The sequence below is a fragment of the Euwallacea similis genome, chromosome 6 (genome assembly GCF_039881205.1).
Source record: "Euwallacea similis isolate ESF13 chromosome 6, ESF131.1, whole genome shotgun sequence".
Lineage (NCBI taxonomy): Eukaryota > Metazoa > Arthropoda > Insecta > Coleoptera > Curculionidae > Euwallacea > Euwallacea similis.
The window spans coordinates 6,740,517-6,757,439 of record NC_089614.1 but is presented as its reverse complement, the minus strand read 5'-3'; the positions used below and the strand labels follow the sequence as shown (position 1 = coordinate 6,757,439).

Below are 16,923 nucleotides of genomic sequence, written 5' to 3'. Positions count from 1 at the left end.
TCAAGTAATTATGGCCCATTGTCAATTTAATAGTATCAATAGTGATAATTTATCAAAATAACACCTGGCGCTAAACTTCACGACTGATTTTTAAGTGGCATGCGTAAATTGCATAAAAACAGTAAACATTAAATGTTTTTTGCGTGTTTACAATAGCTGATAATTTTTTGTGGGGCATTTTACTTCCGTTACGTTGAATTTACTATTTTATGCAAAAATGGACTTAGATTTTATACAAAAATGTATTAAAACTCATCTGCGCATATTTCGTTTCTTTTGAGATTTCGAAAAAATGTTATATAAAAATATTACTTAGTTTTCTGAGGTCTATGCCGTGTTAAAAGGAAAACTCCTACTTATATTACACCCTGTATAATAACTACTCTATAAAGTTCTCCAATGCGCATGTAACACTTTTCACCACATTATAAAATCCTTAACAAGCTCATACATCTGGATTAATGCACTTTTTTCTCTAGTGTGTATTTTTGTTGAATTACTCGAGTGAAATTTTGCTTTCCATTGGCCCATTGTCAGTCAATTAACCGGGTTTGATCGCTGACCGCCGCTAATTCAATTGGTCCAAGAGTGGATTGATTTATAATTCCATTATCATGCTTGAAGGATTGCCTCGGCTAATGCGAATTGCCCTCGTCTTCCCTCGATACGATTCTATTTTATTTATTCTTTTGTTTGCCTCCCTTAAAGTTAGATTTTTACCTTTGTCGCCCAACTCTTTGATGTATTTGAGCTTTCCCAAAGTCATACCCAGAAGGGACTGATTAATCGCTACAATATGGTGTAACATGGGGCAATATGCAAATCCCAGATCCAAGTCATTTAGTAAAAGATCACTTAATTTTAATTGGCGCAGACCTCAAAATAAAATGAACATTAAGAACGGTGAACGGCGTGTATTATGATCTGGGTGCGGCGCAATTCGGGTCCTCCAAAACGGCATATCCCGACCGGAATCTAACGACTCTGCTATTCCGGATCTAAAATTAATTGGGCCAAATGAATCCGTTTTGTTAATTTTGAAGAGCTATAAATCTCCTCAGCTCCATTTGCGGCCTTGATCGACAGTATACACGGGGCGGTTGACCAGCTGTTACCACCACTTTACTCAGCTCCCTAGTTATACGTTCTAACCACTCAAATGATCTAGACTATTAGTTAGCTCTGTAAAATTAATTTTAGTTCTCATTATATTCATGGAATTTCTCACAGAAAATGTGTTTTTACACTACGTTACAAATGAACGTTTGACCTTTTCTTTATGTACCAATCCGACTGAGCTGAGATAAGTTATCTTTTTTTGTTTGATTTCCCGTCTTTCCTTGACTCTTTCTTTGTTTCTTACTCCCGCTTTTTCCCTTTTTTTCTGACTGACTACCTCACTTTCTCCCCTCTCCCTCGCTCTCCCTCCCTCTCCCTTTCTCTGTCTGTTGTTTTTTCAAAACTTTTTGTTTGCCTTCTGTACACGAATATATATAGCATATATGATATTCCAAAATAGGAGAACCATGCACAACTTTTTGAAATATGACTCACATATCATGAGGAAGCAATAAGTTTAAATACCGTAAAATGTGAACTTAGGGGTAGTACTATAACTTTTATCAAAATGTCTGTAATAATAACTGAGATCGGACTATGTACATTCAATTTGGACACCCGGTAAAAATGGAGGCGAGGTGCCTAAACGTCTAAGCAAAGCTTGCAAAACCCTTCATCACCATACACAAACCAAACTTTTTTTTCCTTCTAATTTTTGCCAATATTTAGCGAAATATTATCAATTTCTCTAAATGCGAAAAGCGCCGAAATAAAAGAAAATTAAAATAAGAGATGACGAGTGGTTGTGTTAATGTGCAAGTTTTATCCTGCAGGTATCGAGCAAAAGCTGAGATAAGTAATGGAGTGCTTAAGTGTAAGCGAAAGAACAAACAAAGGGAAGTAAGATGCAAAAATATATCAAGCCTGAATCTGTTTATCCGCCGAAAGCCCTGAAATATATTAGCATTTGTCATTTTAATAGTCACAGAGGGCAGATTGGCGGATTTGGTTTGAAAGATCGACACGACCCGCATGTTTGCGGCACCTGCGGGCCATAGTCAATTTTCATACAGGGCGTTTTAACGTTTTCCTGCTGCCGCAAAGCCGCCCTGAGGCAAGTAAATATTTAATTTAGTGTTAAATTATTATGGTGACATATATAACTATAAGAGGACACATTAAAGGCCTAGCGTATCTGACAGCCACTTAGGTCCTATGACAAATTAAGCGGAACCGATATGAATGACGTAATCAACAGTCAAACAAAAAATATGTCAATTATTAAAAGAGCTATAGTTAAGTACGAGGAATTAGATTATCGGGTTATATTTTAATTTTTCCGTTAATTAAGTGTTGTAATAACGTGTTATGTGTAATCCGACAAGGTCCGTTGGTTTTTCGGTCTAATATAACTACAATTTTCGAGATTAGGAGCTGATGAACCCACCTGTTATGTAGATATATTTATTTGAAACAGATTATTGATAATCTGACTGGTAAAAAGCCATTTGACAGCCTCAGTAAGATTGCAGCATATGGTAACTACTGTGATAGCGAATGATTTATTTATTATTAGGTGAAAATATTATATTACAACTGGCACCCTTGCTAATAACATTTTTGTTTGTGTGGCTGCGTAAAACTTATATGTAGGTGGCAACGTTAGCAACTGGCAAAAGCCATGAAACGTGTAAACGGAAGTGTTCTTCTGCGAGGGGTAAATTAGATATTAATAGGAAGTTGACCGCTGTCCACAAAAGCCAAACTACGGTCATAGGGTTGGAAACTTTGTTAATATCTTGTTTTGCTGCTAGTCGTGACAAGAAAAGCAAACGAATACTTAGCCTCTGATAGCGGGTTTAATATGTGACAGCACTCCCTGTAGTTACTCTTTAAAAGAAGAGGACATTCGTTGAAGCGACATATTTCACAATTTTCTAATAAGAAGAAAACAGCGCCCTTAAACAACCTCAAGAGACATCATATTTCATCTTAATAGCCGAAAATTAATCTTTTTCAATTAAAACCTTGATAATTTATAACGGAACGAAAGGAATAAAGGTGAAACAATAATAATGGCGGTAATAACAACTAATATAATATCTACTTAGCTTGTTAAATGAAATAACCTTAGGCGGCCCGGTTTAATATGGTGTTTCGTGCTGTATATAAATCTCCACGGTATAAGGTAATACCGTTACAGCTAGGGGACGTGTACTTATAACCACATAATCTCTCATAAGGGTGACACGCGTCCCCAATAACATGCCTTCAATGCCCCGGGGAGCACTTTATGAAGGTTGTGATTTTCAAGTTAACGCAACCTGTCACTTTGGGATTTGACAAGATTCAGGTCTTTTTGTGAAGGTTATCCGCACATCGTATACGGAGTGTTCCAAATTATTTTGTCTAAATTTTAAAATCAACTGTAAAAATTTGCAAAGTGACTAAATGTAATAACTGGGTAGATGCTGAAAACCTTTCTGGGGAGCTGTTTTTTGCTTAAGTCCATTTGCCCTGTATACCTCATATACATAATTCCCACCAGGTGTAGGTAAAGCATTTTGACGCGGAGTTTTCAGAATCACAAAATTGAAAAAAAATTATGTTATCGGTATTTCGGAAACTAAAAGACGCATTTTTCCTTTGATTCTTGAGATGTTGACGTAAATTTTGAAATTCTGTGTTAACTGTACCCAAATAAATTTGCAGGCCTCAAAAGGTACATTTCCCATTTTAACCTCAAAATGGCATATGTGCTGTGTGGATACCTTGTCCAGACCGAAAAATTGGTAAAGTAGTCTTTAAATGATCTTATACTACGTACATATATTTCGGACAATAGCATTAAACTCACTCAATTAGGTATGTCCCATCGCGACAACTATTGAAAAACAAAAATTCATAATTGGGCAATTTTTTTCAGAGACCAATTAATTCCTCAGACTCCATTAATAAATAAAAATAATCAACTTAATAACAGTTTTCTCTGAAATGAAAATTTAACAAGCAGCAATTAAAGACGAACCTTGCAGGGGACCTGAAGGAATAATAAAAAAGTTTTGATGCCATGTCGACAATAAAATATGAAAGTGCGAGATGTCAATTGTGTTAATGATGCCGCATAACCGCGGCAAATTAGGCTTTCAGGGCTCACGTCGGCTTCCATATGACGCCCTGTCATATTTCCCTATCAAACCGATGTTGCCAGATCAGAGTTTCCGAGAAAATTCAATATTTCCAGCAATCCATACAAATCTCCGTCCGACGTTTTGACGTAATTTCCTGAGATTCTATACTGCCTCATTGAATATTCGAGGGATAAACTTCTGGTTAACATAATTCAGTAAAAATAGAAGAAACGGCAACGCTTGGGCTTCGGCAATATTCCTAATGACTTGCACAGGCGGTGGCACACGTACACTGCATGAAAACGCACATTTTACACCCCAAATCGGGGTAACGCTAATGCCGTAAACCTGCTTGTTTTACACATGTTTTCATGTACAGGGTGTTGCCTTCATTAGGTTAGCTTTCAAATTCCTGCTGCGCAGCCCTGGAATGCTAAACTTTAAGTTACGCCCATAAATCAGGTGGTAACTTAAGAAAGAAAGAAATAATTCCCCTTGATGGGCCGCTAATGAGGTATTGTTTCGCGGATTCGTTAATATCGCAAAAACCATTAAAGGCTCATTGTTCCATTTTCAATGTTATGTAACAACAGTCCTATTGGCATTAAAGCTGTTTAGGTACTTTGTTCGGCTTGATGATTGGCCTTATAGATGCCGGCCACTGCAATGCGTTTTATCACAATAGGCACTAAATCGCCAGTTTTAGTTAAATTGGAATTTTGATCACCCTCCGTTATTTTACGTGCTACATAGGGTTTTATAGGCGACAAACTAAAGTTTAAATTTGTCCCGCAACTACTCTGAAAATATAATCTCCTCTTTCGACGAGATGCAAGGGACACAAATAATCAATAGTAATTTATGCAATAATATGAAAACATTAAGTTGGGGGTGTCAGGACTGTCAGGCCGAGTGGCGACAGTAGCGAAAAAGACGAAAACAGAGCGAGAATTAAAGACCGGCCCGAGAGCCATGATAAATGGTCAGCAGGAGCATGCAGGCGCTTACATTGCCTCGTTTTACAAATCCTGAAAAGGATTTACACGCTCAGAAGGTGCGAGAGCACCCGCTTCATGTTAAACATGCCCGACCAAATCCCTTAGTCCAGGGGAAATCACATGCATTATGGGTGTACCAAAAATTTATGCAATACATTCAAATTTAAAAGAAAGCAATCTGAATCATGGAAGAAATTAATTAGTGAATCAACATTGTATTGTTTGATCATGAAATTCAATGACATCCATATAATTGTGATTAAAATTTGCCTGGACTAAATGTATCATCTGATTCAGAGTCGAAAATAAGCACTTTTCGAACTTTGTTTCTTTTTTGAATCTAAACAGCCGGTGAAACGTTTAATATATTCAGGGAAAATCCGGTGTTTTATTCCATCCTGATCATTTATATTCATAAAACTTTTAATTTATATTAAAATTTTCGGAAAACATCGCTTTTGCAGCTTATAGTGCAAGGTCGTAAGGTTTACAAAGTTTTTTTTTTATATTTGAATTCAATTCCTGCCCACAATTTTTATAGTTCGGATAATAAAATTGGTTATTTGACTGCTGTAAATGGGAATTCTTTCGGAGCAATTGGAAATGTCTTATTTTATATCGTCTTAAAATGTTTTGTCTTTGATGGGAACAATAACCAAAATGTATTAGCATGCATTTTGTAGGTATGATTGCAAATGTTACAATTTTCGTCTTAGCTTAAATTATTCAAAAGCTGTTTTTAAAAATAGCCGTTCCAAACCACTAAACCCTTCTAAAATAGATAGACTGACCTGCATGATTTCCAATTTTCTTGTGACCTGAGGGTACTCATGTAGGTTTCTTCCGCTCCAGATAGAGTGATTGGGCCCTGTCCCTGATAAAAATAGCTACTTGAAACAGAATTATAATCTGAAAGAAAAGAAAGTAGACTTTGATATGGAACCTATGAAAGAATCAATACCTTCTTAAAATATCTAATAACAAGATACCAGTAAAGAAAATCTTATATTCTTCCCTTTCCATCACAAATCCTTTTCAGAATCGATAGAAAATTCAGAAGATTTGGGATTTTTCAACGCATAAGTTTTTAATTTGAGAGTATCGCGGTCTTAAGATAAATAACAATAATTTTATGATGAGTATTTTGCTCTTCCATTTAATATATTGTATTCTAATAAAAGTAAAAGATTACAACTATTTCACGCGAACGTGTAAACAAAGGTATTGCTGTTCAAAATGCAAAAAGGCGAAAATACAATTAAATTAGATAAGCAGTAAAATTGTTTTTATGTTTAAAAACGCTGAAAGTTATTACAACGCGGTGAATAGTTTGACTGTTTTTTTTTGTTTATATCAATATCTGTTTTATTTGTATTTTTATCGACTTCATGAACCTTTTGTAAATTTACACGTTTCATCTCTAGCGACGAACTCCGTACATATTTTGGCTTTGGATAACACCCGATTATTATTATTATTCTCTCAATTACTATTATTGTTACCTTCATTATTACTATTATTATCATTTTTTGTATTTCATCATTATTATTATTATTATTTAATTTTGAGCTGTAAAGGGAAATGAACTTGTAGATGTAAATTATTTCTTTAGGGTTCCTAAACTAATTGCGCCTTCATCTCCACCCGTTTTTACACACCTTTGACCACGTTATTTATGAGACGTGTTAATCTACACTAACCCGAATTTCATTTCGGTAATCTCTTTGCGAAATACATGTTAAACCCGGTTGATGGGTCGGAATAAAGTTATGTTAATACCGTTTTAAGTGCTTACTTTGACTAAATGTATTGAGAAGTTTTAGCTAAAAACTATGAATAGAAAGTGCTGCGAGAGGAAGAGTGGAAATGCATACATAATCCCAAGGGGAAGAAAAATAAATCCATTGAAAAATATATATCAAATGTGGGGTATAAAAGTGGATGGCGTTGTTCTAGCGGTTTCCGAGTTTTGCGAAAGCAATGGAGTGCGGTCCATTTGCCTTCATTGTGTTGGCACTCACATATTCTCATATTCACACATACTAGTTACGACTTAAGTCCCCATGTAAAATATCGGGGGCCGTATCTTTAACCACCCTCATCTATTTTGAATATTTTATAGCTTAGTTTTTGCAGACTTGCCTATGAAATAGACGATTCTTTTTCTGCCTTCTTCGGCATTTGTGCCTTCATTGGGCGCCAGTTAAATGATGAGCCTTTAATAAGGGTCCTTAACGACGTTTTTATCCTCTTGCTAAAAACCCATTTAAGGGTTGAAGTAACGTTAAACCGGGCAGTGCTAAAACTAATATAATTTTATACCCAAAAATAAGATTCTCTCCTGTCTGCAAGGTTTAACCCTCAAGTTTTACGGGGTACTTTTACCAAATTGGTATGGCTTTATTAAAATTAATCGCATGTTCATAATCATGAATACTTTGCCTTCTTCTTCAAATTTGCTTGTCTGGGCATTGTTCTTTGCTCACGCCACTGGCTTAAGGAGCCCCCATTAAAGTGGCCAGATTTCAAATGAAACAGCAATGGAGAATGCCATTAATAAAAAACCAGAGACTCTTAAGATTTTATTTATTTCTCGGAGGATAGCGATCTTGGGATGTCTAAGCCATTTTCTTTCTTGACGCAACAATAAGCCGAAGCGAAACTCTGCAGATGGACTATGAAATCTTCCCCGAACGACTGCATACACTTGTCAGTTTTCGTGACTGTGACATAAACTCGCTCGTGAAAAGAGAATGGGAATTAATTGCTTTAGAGCTTTTTTTGCAGACGAATTACTATCAGAGTTCGAAATGAGGGAAGACAATGGACAAGCGAGCATAAAGAAGCCCGGGAAACGGCTGTTGCCCAAGTTTCCACTTGTTCCAAAATGAATTAAGTTTGTCGATTAGACCCCTCATATAGAGTTTGTGTAACTGAAGCCGAGATGTTCTTGGCAAGTGTTACCCCTTAGCATTAATTCACGAGTCCTCGACTGGTAAAAATTCTCAATATAAATCCCTGTCAAAGGAGCCAAATTCTAAAACAAACATATCTATAGGTAATAAATGGAACTTTACGGAAGGGTATCGGAAATCCGCTCACGCACTTTTTCTAACTCCGGCAATCTTTGAGTCAGACACCCAGCTGCCCTCTGGAAACCTTGTTAGCCCTATAAATCCCCCCTGTCATTTTTTCCGAAGATTATCCCACTGTCCACAAAAGCCACTTATAATCATACGCCTTTTTATGAACACATAAACTTATGTTCTCCCTCTCTCTAGACGTTCTTATTGCTTTTTTTACTGCATTGTCCATGTATCATGTTGTACTTATCATAGTTTTTGTTAATAGGTATATGGCCAAGCAATTCCTCGTATAATACTTGTAGTAAGTACACAGCTAACATGGGGGAACAGTTAAATTTCCGAGGATGCTGCTTTCAGGTTCGGATTTGTCGTCGAACCAAAACACTATGCATCAAGCCAAAATGGTTCAATTTTAAAACCAATTCAAGAGGTGACGGGAGTCAGAGGACATTATTTTGGTTCACCGTGTACGGCCCGAGAAAATGCATTGTACATCTCCTCTCTCTAATTACATAACGGAAATTTAGTAGTTAGATATAAAAATGCAGTAGTAAATTTACCTCCGCCTAAATCAGAAGGTATATAAATCCGAGCGTTTGACATTGGGGGCTTAGCCCCAGTGGGCTAAGGGGGCCCCAAATGGCATTCGTCAGCGAAGCGGCGGCCGACATCATTCACGGGATTAGCCGGCTAACCGTGTTAATTGCTGGGCCCGCGTAAATCAGCGCCGGCTTAAGTCATCAGACCCGGAATTTACGCGTGGCAAATATACCGAAACTGCCTGATCCAGGAACATTTACATTGCCTTCCAGGGAATCTGTCTTTTTTCCAGCGACGCTTTGTAGCCACTTACCGATTCCAGCCAATAAAACCCATTCGTAAATACCGAACATACCAAGTTTGCCTCAAAGCCGTTTGATTTCTCACCTCTGAGCTCGAGAACATAGTTCGGCTTTGCTATTTGTACCTTAACATTCCGAAAGCGATCCCTTTTAACTCCTTTGATTTACACTTTCGAATGTGTATCGATCCCCTTAATCCCACATAAGCCTCCCGTGTCCTTTAAACCCCAAAGAATGGATTGCCTGTGTTAATGAAGCTTAAAGTTATCGAAAACCGACCCTTGTTGGGCTTTGCGTTATGTAGTACGTATATTTGTTGCAGATCTAGTCTTGAGTAAGAAAAAGCGCGACCCGTCCAGCTGTCCAGTTTGTGGGATCACGATTTCACCCGGAGACTTGGAAACCCATTTTATGCAGGAATTGGAAAGACTGTATAAACTTAATGGAACGGGAATTGCAGCTAGCAGGAAGAGAAACGCCAGGGATCCTGGAAGACCTCCGGCTTTACCCGGTGATAGCGGCCCTGAGGGCAGATGGGAGGTATTGAACATCTTTCATATTCCCAGGTATATGGGACTAAAAGTCTATTACAGACTTTTCAGCGAATTAAAACTAACAGACAGGGTAGGCTTAGGATCAAAATCAGGAAGCGTAAGGCTGACGATGGGTGTCCTATTTGCACTGGCAGACCTCATCGAACTCAAGAAGAGCTTACTTTGCATGTAGAGCAATGCACTAGAAAGGCATGACTCTGCTCTAATAGTATAAGCTAGAAGTAACTTTAATTGTATTCAGAACTTAACGGAAGAAGATGAGACAGTCGACGTGGAGGGAGACTCAGAGCTGGAGGACTGGCATGAAAATCAACGCCAAAGAACATCCTCGTTGGTTAGTGGAACGTCCACTAACTCCCCTAGAGTCACCGAAGTGGATAATGAAGGAGATGATGTGATTGTTGACGGAGATGAGCCAGAGGAGAACAGCTTTGGTCCATCTCAGTACACTGAGTCCGATATCGTGATGAAAGAGAGCCACCAAGAGAAAGATGGAGTGCAATCTCAGGTTAGTTAATTATTTCGTTTTTGATAGAAGATCTAAAGCGAATTTTAGGTTGCAACGGTAAATTCGAGCGGTGATGTGGAGATAAAGCCGAAATCTCAGACTAGACAGTCGACTCAAAATGGACAACAATGCGATAGCAATGTGAGCACTTCAGATGCTGAACCGAGCAGTCGTTTGCAGCTGATAGAAGAGCTTAGAATTCGCATAAGACAGCTGGAAGCTGAGGCTTCAGCCAATGGAGAGCACAGTGAGGCACCCACTCTTCAACCTGAGGAATATAAATGCCTAATTTGCTTGGTAAGTTGTTTTCAGCCGCAGATGTAAGAATGGTTTTAAATGTTCTTTTATCAGGAGCATTATAAGAAGCCGGTTATTTCGACTGTGTGCTGGCATGTACACTGTGAGGAGTGTTGGTTGCACACTCTAGTGAGTTATTTTTCATTCTTTTTGAAAAATAATGTGGAATGTTTGATTGTATGATTGCAGGGGAGCAAAAAAGTATGTCCACAATGCAGCATGATCACGTCCCCGACAGATCTCAGACGAATTTTTATGTAATTCTGGTCCTACCTAAATGTTTTCTACCAAGAGATATTACTTAATACATTATACTAATAATTGTTGTAGCTAGTTTTACCGATCCGCGCACAGTTAACTCATCTGATAAAAATATGTTTAACTACTACCTATCAGTCGCACTTCGTATAGATGTTCCTTCGTTTCTCTATCATGTAATAGCATATGAGACATCTTTTTGTTGAGACTGCAGCTCAGTAAGGCTACGATGAATGTGATTTTCGAATTTTTTATTAGAAATTATAAGCTGAATATAAGTTCTAATACGATGATTATTAAACTTAATTGTTGTTTATTAACTCAGTTTACTCAGCAAGGAAAGCTTAGGTTGCAATATATTATGAAATTATTTCATAAATTAAAATGTGCGTTGCATATTTAGGTACTTAATTAATTAGAATTATTTGATGATTTAAACACTTCTGCAGTGCATAAACTAATACAGTGAAAATTGTATATATTATTGTTTTTTTGTTGTTGCATATGAAATAAGTTATATTATAAATTATATTAAATTTGTATTATAAAGACTATGTAAATTATTGTAGATATCTTATGAAAATTATATCAACGTAACTTATTAACTATTCTAATTATTAACAATAAATGTCTCAATCAGTAATATAATATGTGATTGTTTTATTAGAAGAACTAATAGCTCCAAAGAGGATAGTTGAGGTATGTTTATACAGTAAGTAAGCAAAAATAAGATACGAAGTAACCTACCTATGCGTAACCGTTAATACAGCAAAATAACATAAAATAAAAACAAGAAATTCCATCAAATTTGACCAACTTTTAAGGAAAATGTGGTGTAGTAATGTAATTTCTTGTCTGATCAAATACTGTTGTAGATCAACGATATATTTTTACCTAAGACCGACCCTGACTGAACATAAAACCAACTTTAGCAATAAATAATATAAAAATCACAAAATGAAATGTCAAGAACGTTATTTTATATTCTGTGTGACCTCTACGGAATGTACGTTTCTGGAGCTCAACTATGGAGATCTCAGCAACTATAAAAAATATGAGGTCGGTTAAATTAGGAAAAAGCTGCGTAATTTGATGTTCCTGAATATGCTATTTCAAAATTTCAAAAATTCTACTGCCTTTCAGAGGTATTCGAAAATATTAAATTTTAGAAAAACATTAAAATTTTTTCTTCAGTTTATTTGGCGAGATAATTCAATCGTCGCGACTTCATCGTTGCAATTTTTTCCTCTTCTACAACTTACCCCAATTTATGTGACATTATATCTTTTATTGTTGCTGAGTTTTCTATGGTTGAACTTCAAACACCCTATACAAACGTCAAACAAATTACTTTTAGTTATTTGCTGTATAAACACACCTGCAGAAAACAACCTCAAATGAGGAAATTAAAAAAAGCAACTTTAATCATTTATTAATAGAAAATTTTTTTTTTTTTAACTTACTGAGACGCGAACCCAACCCCTCCACAACGCACCAAGAACCCTGAACCAATTACACCACCACGGGATTTCCATATAAATATACAATGCACTAACCCTAGCGGTATCTGTCGGCGCTTCCCAGAATTATTATAACTTCGAATTTCGCCGATAAATCGAACAAGCTCGACAGATCCCTTCACTAACTCTAAACCAAATGCGTCAACAAAGCACATCAAAACGTATCGATTTTTCATGAAAATTCTTAAATCTCTCTCAGGAGAAGAAGCTCCGTAAAGGGTTCCTTTTAACGTTTCGTTTGATAAAACTTCTGAATATTAATTGGCGCTGTGCAAATCCGACATTGATTTCTTTTTATTGGTATTGGTTCCCAGAGGCGCGTTCTCGTTCTCACACATTATCAGACGTATGCCGAATACATCCGGCGAGTCCGCTGCTCGAAAAGGTAAATAGAGGATAAACACTGTGATTAGTGATTGCTGTGAATGACTGTAATTGAATATATTCGCCGGATACACTCGACATTTGCCCGACAACAACTGTGAACGCGGCCCAGCTGACATATGTCAAAAACTAAGTGGCCTTTAAAAAATTTGCGGTTAGGTAAAGCGCGTGCTGGCGTCTTTACGGTTACGGTTAGGATCCCACATAATCTTGTAAATAAAAACAGTCAACCTCCGGGATTTTCACTCATAACCGATAAAATATCAAATTAGCCGACAAAGAAAAAGTTCAGTGGACACTCAATGATTATTGATTAATAAGAGCCAGCTGACTTGTGCGGACTTATACCCCATAAAGCAGGGAACATGAAGCGAAAGAGAATGGAAAGCGGAGATGGCCCACCCACAGAGCCTGCCAAAACAAAAAGGCAAAAAGCTCTGATAAAATCAAGTGATTTGAATGGTGCTGTATCTGAGGAAAGGGATGAATTCTTTCAGGTGCCAAAACCAAAAATTCAATGGAAAAAAGCTGTTTCTAGCAGCACATCAATCCCACGGAAGAGTGGCCGGTCACCTAAAAAGAAGTCACCAGCAGATGTCAATCAAAATGGTGAGATATCACCAAATCTGACAGAAGAGATTGTGAAAAACAAGGTTCATTCACAGAAGCGAAAGAAAAATGGTGTCCCAGGTAATACAGTTTCAAAAATTCAGTACTTAACAGAAACGGAAGTCAATGTTCAGAGAGAAGAAGAAGAATTGGATGAACCATTAGCACCAGTACCAGAAAAAAAGAAACGAGGTAGGAAACCACAAGTTAAACCAATCACCAATGATCAATCACTTAACTCGAACAATTCCTCACTGTCAATGCCAGGAGTTCTCAAGAATCCAAGCAAACCTCCTTTAGAGGAATACTGTAAGCAGGAATTGGAATATGCATTAGCAGATTCTGAGCCTATAAGCCCAAAACGGGCTAAGAAGAAAGTACGAATTGATGAGACAGAGAGTCTTAAAATTAAAAAGGAATTGTCAGAGAGTGAGTCACATTTTTCATCTAGAGAATTGCCAGCAAAAATAATAAAATCCAAACTTAATAAGAACTTGACTGAAGAAGTTAAATTATCCCCACTGGCTAAACATATATCAGAATCAGAGGGCAATGATTTGAGATCTTCATTAAAATGGGAGCATGAATCGCCTGATGATATGTTTATAAAGGAAGTTGATTGTGCCTCTTCAGAAGGATCTAGTTTAGAAAATTTTTATGTCAACAAAATTGCTGAGAAGGAAGCAAAGAAAAAGTCTCAACAAAAATCATTAATACTAATGCCAAAAGAAGATCAGTTGATATTGGTGCAAAGGCTTCAACAAATCATCCCAGAAGGTGATAACAAGAGTTACAAGTATCGTTTGAGGAATTTAGATTGGCAAAATATCCTATTTAAAAACTATTCTTTAGAAGAATGTCAAAAGGTTTGGCGGCAACTGCTTAAAAAAATACGACATTACCGGCTTTTAATGGAAATAACAGAAGATATTAAACACGTCATAGAGCAGGTGGATTTAACTGAATCAAGCCCCAGTAAGCCAAGGAAGACTAAAAAGGCAAGGCATCCAGACATGCCAAAAAGACCTCTAACCTCCTACTTTCTTTATTTTATGAGAAAAAGAGATAAAATTTGCAGTGAACAGCCTGATCTAGACTCTCTAGAGTTGAACAAATACATAAGCAAAAAATACCAATCCCTTTCTGCAGAAAAGAAGCAGAAATATGAGGCCATAGCAGCAAAGAACAAGGGTGATTATAAAAGGCAACTTGAAGAGTTTTATATCAAGCATCCAGAATGTCGCAAAGTAGTAGTAAAGAAGCAGCAAAGGGCACCTAAGGAAAAACCCCCCAAAAGACCTGATATTCCATACAAAGTTTTTGTACTGGCTGAGTCAAATCGAGAAGAAATTGCAGATGAGGATAAAGCCGAATTCAAGGAAGTCTGTCGCGAGAAGTGGCGGCAAATGTCTGAAGAAAAGAAGCTTAGCTGGATTCAACTAGCTGAAGAAAGTTACCTGAAATATGAGCAGGATCTTAAGGACTTTATGTCAAGACATCCCGAATACACTCCCAAAACAGTTCATAAGCCATTCTTGACTAGGGAAGAAATTCAGTTAAAAGACAAACTTGCTGGTTAGGTTCAATGAAAGCATTAAAGTTTAAAGTTATAAGACCTGAGCATGTTTTAGGCAAGCCAAAGAAGCCCCCATCTACAGCATATGGACTGTTTATCAGCATGACTCTTCAGAGCTCTGAAGTTGTAGACATTCCACATAAAGAGAGGTGGAACTATACTTCAATTAAATGGAAGGCCATGACAGATGAGGAGAGGGAACAATACAAGCAACTTCTGATACAAGTGAGTGTAGATGTTTTTCTTGATGTAATTGAACTGAGAACATTAAAAAAAGAAGACAAGAAAATAGTGTAGGTATTAAGTAAGAAGGATTAAACAAATCCTAGATTAAATAGGAGTTAATCCCTAGGATTGCATATTGGTAAAATAGAAGAAAAGCCAATTTTTCTAGGAGCTAGAGATGTAGCGTAATTACTAATAGGAACAAAAATGGAAACTAACAAGTCATTTAATATTTTTGAAGAAAAAATGAATGCACTATTGAATTTTCTGTAAAATAAAAATTATTTCTGAAGTCCCCCTTTTCTGATGCTCTCTCCAGTTTTTTTTTTTTTGCGCCACGCAGTGTGTGTGACTAAACGCGTACTTACTGTAGCTTTGAATTAAAATTTATGTGATAATTTAGGATTACGTCTGAATTTTTATGTAATATTTTTAATTTTATAGGTTCAAGAACAATACCAAAAAGATTTTGAAACATACTTAGAATCATTGCCGAGTGATAAGAGGCAGGAAGAAATTATGAAGAACCTGCCAAAAAAACGTAAGAAGGCTGCTACTCCCAGAGCATCTACCAGCGGTACTAAGCGAAAATCTCCTTCAACGAAATCACAACCATCTCGTACTAAGAAATCGGATTCTCCTGCCAAAGTTGAGAATCCAATTCCTCCACCGAGATCGGCTTTTAAATATTTTGTAGAAAAACAGAAAAGTGACAATCCCAAAGAAGCGTGGAAGAATTTAAGCGCTGTCGATAAAGAGAAGTTTGAAGAAGAGCTGAGTGTGATTAAAGAGAAATATATTAAAGATTTTGAAGCTTATTTGAAAAGTTTGACTAAAGATGAATTAGCCGATTTTTGTGCTAAACGGAGTTCTCAGGAGGAATACACCAGCAGTGACGAGAGCGAATCGGAGTCTGACCACGAGGCAGAAGTAAGAACCTCCTAAAATCGTCTTGTATACTGTTTCCTAAATTTATATCTATTACAGGAATCCTCAGAGGAAAACAGCGAGAGTTCTGAGTCAGAAAATGAAACAGACGAACATTAATCAAGCTCTAATGTAGTAGAGTAAAAAGTTTCACAGTTTCGTTAAACAAACGAATACTATTGATGTGTGTGATATTTGTATATCTTGCTGAATGGTATTTTTATTTCATAATATTGCAACTTGTTAATCACTTGTCATTCCTATAATTTCAGGTAGTAAAAATGAATTGTTTAGTTGAATTTCCATGATGTATTATAAATCTATTGACCCGCTGTGCTTTAATTTGGTAAAAATGGCCGCCACAAATGCAATAATGGATGAGACAAGTACAAAAGGTCGGCCATTTTTGCCTTTAACTTGCTTGAAATTGTAAGTTTAAGTTCCGTCCTACATGACCGCATCCCGTTTCACAATGTAGGAGGTTAATGTTATTCTGTTATATAAACGATATTTTTTTAGCTTTAGCATGGATGTAAATATTATATAAAGTTCTCAATGGAAACGAATGTCTTGAGAGTTTTTAGATTTTCGTGCTGTCTTGTATTCCATTTATTTGTAAGGTGTAGACATGGTAGTCATTTTTGCCGGCAGAACTCGATATACGAAACCTAGTTTAGATTCGTCCATGTGATTTCCTTTAAAAAAGTTGTTCTGTGTTACCACTTGTTTTATGTTTTCCTCTTTTACACCGCATATAATTGACGGTGTAAAATTAAATGTAACATTTTAATGACTTAAATAAAATTGTTAAAAGTCACGCCATGTCCTGATTTAATTTAATGGAAGTTAGCACAGTTTCCTTATAAGGAAGTTCAAAACGGGAAGATAAAATTCTAGTTATCTAAGAGTTTTTGAACGTATCGTAGAAATAATGGCGAATAATAAAAAA

General features: G+C 36.6%; 2 protein-coding genes across 3 annotated transcripts in view; both read left to right on the top strand.

Annotated features, from left to right (window-relative positions):
• LOC136409458 (E3 ubiquitin-protein ligase RNF220-like) overlaps positions 1 to 11,383 on the top strand; it is a 48,088-nt gene extending 36,705 nt beyond the window's left edge. For both annotated transcript variants that reach the window (XM_066390955.1, XM_066390954.1), the window contains exons 7-12: positions 9,439 to 9,656; positions 9,710 to 9,859; positions 9,912 to 10,178; positions 10,227 to 10,475; positions 10,530 to 10,604; positions 10,665 to 11,383. In XM_066390955.1, coding sequence (XP_066247052.1) covers positions 9,439 to 9,656; positions 9,710 to 9,859; positions 9,912 to 10,178; positions 10,227 to 10,475; positions 10,530 to 10,604; positions 10,665 to 10,736 — 1,031 coding nt within the window. In that variant the 3' untranslated portion in view covers positions 10,737 to 11,383. The remainder of the gene's footprint in view (positions 1 to 9,438; positions 9,657 to 9,709; positions 9,860 to 9,911; positions 10,179 to 10,226; positions 10,476 to 10,529; positions 10,605 to 10,664) is intronic.
• A 1,123-nt stretch (positions 11,384 to 12,506) lies between these two features.
• On the top strand, positions 12,507 to 16,791 carry LOC136409456 (nucleolar transcription factor 1-A-like). Its single transcript, XM_066390952.1, has 4 exons — positions 12,507 to 14,821; positions 14,878 to 15,047; positions 15,492 to 15,977; positions 16,035 to 16,791. The coding sequence occupies exons 1-4, from the start codon at positions 13,003 to 13,005 to the stop codon at positions 16,092 to 16,094; spliced, it is 2,535 nt and encodes an 844-aa protein (XP_066247049.1). The 5' UTR covers positions 12,507 to 13,002; the 3' UTR covers positions 16,095 to 16,791.
• The last annotated feature ends 132 nt before the right edge of the window (positions 16,792 to 16,923 follow it).

What these genes read in the sequence shown, in the direction of transcription:
- LOC136409456 (XM_066390952.1), top strand. Translation starts at nt 13,003, where the DNA reads ATGAAGCGAAAGAGAATGGAAAGCGGAGATGGCCCACCCACAGAGCCT. An exon ending in ACAAGCAACTTCTGATACAA is followed by an intron (nt 15,048 to 15,491) that starts GTGAGTGTAGAT and finishes TTAATTTTATAG; the next exon opens with GTTCAAGAACAATACCAAAA. An exon ending in AGTCTGACCACGAGGCAGAA is followed by an intron (nt 15,978 to 16,034) that starts GTAAGAACCTCC and finishes TATCTATTACAG; the next exon opens with GAATCCTCAGAGGAAAACAG.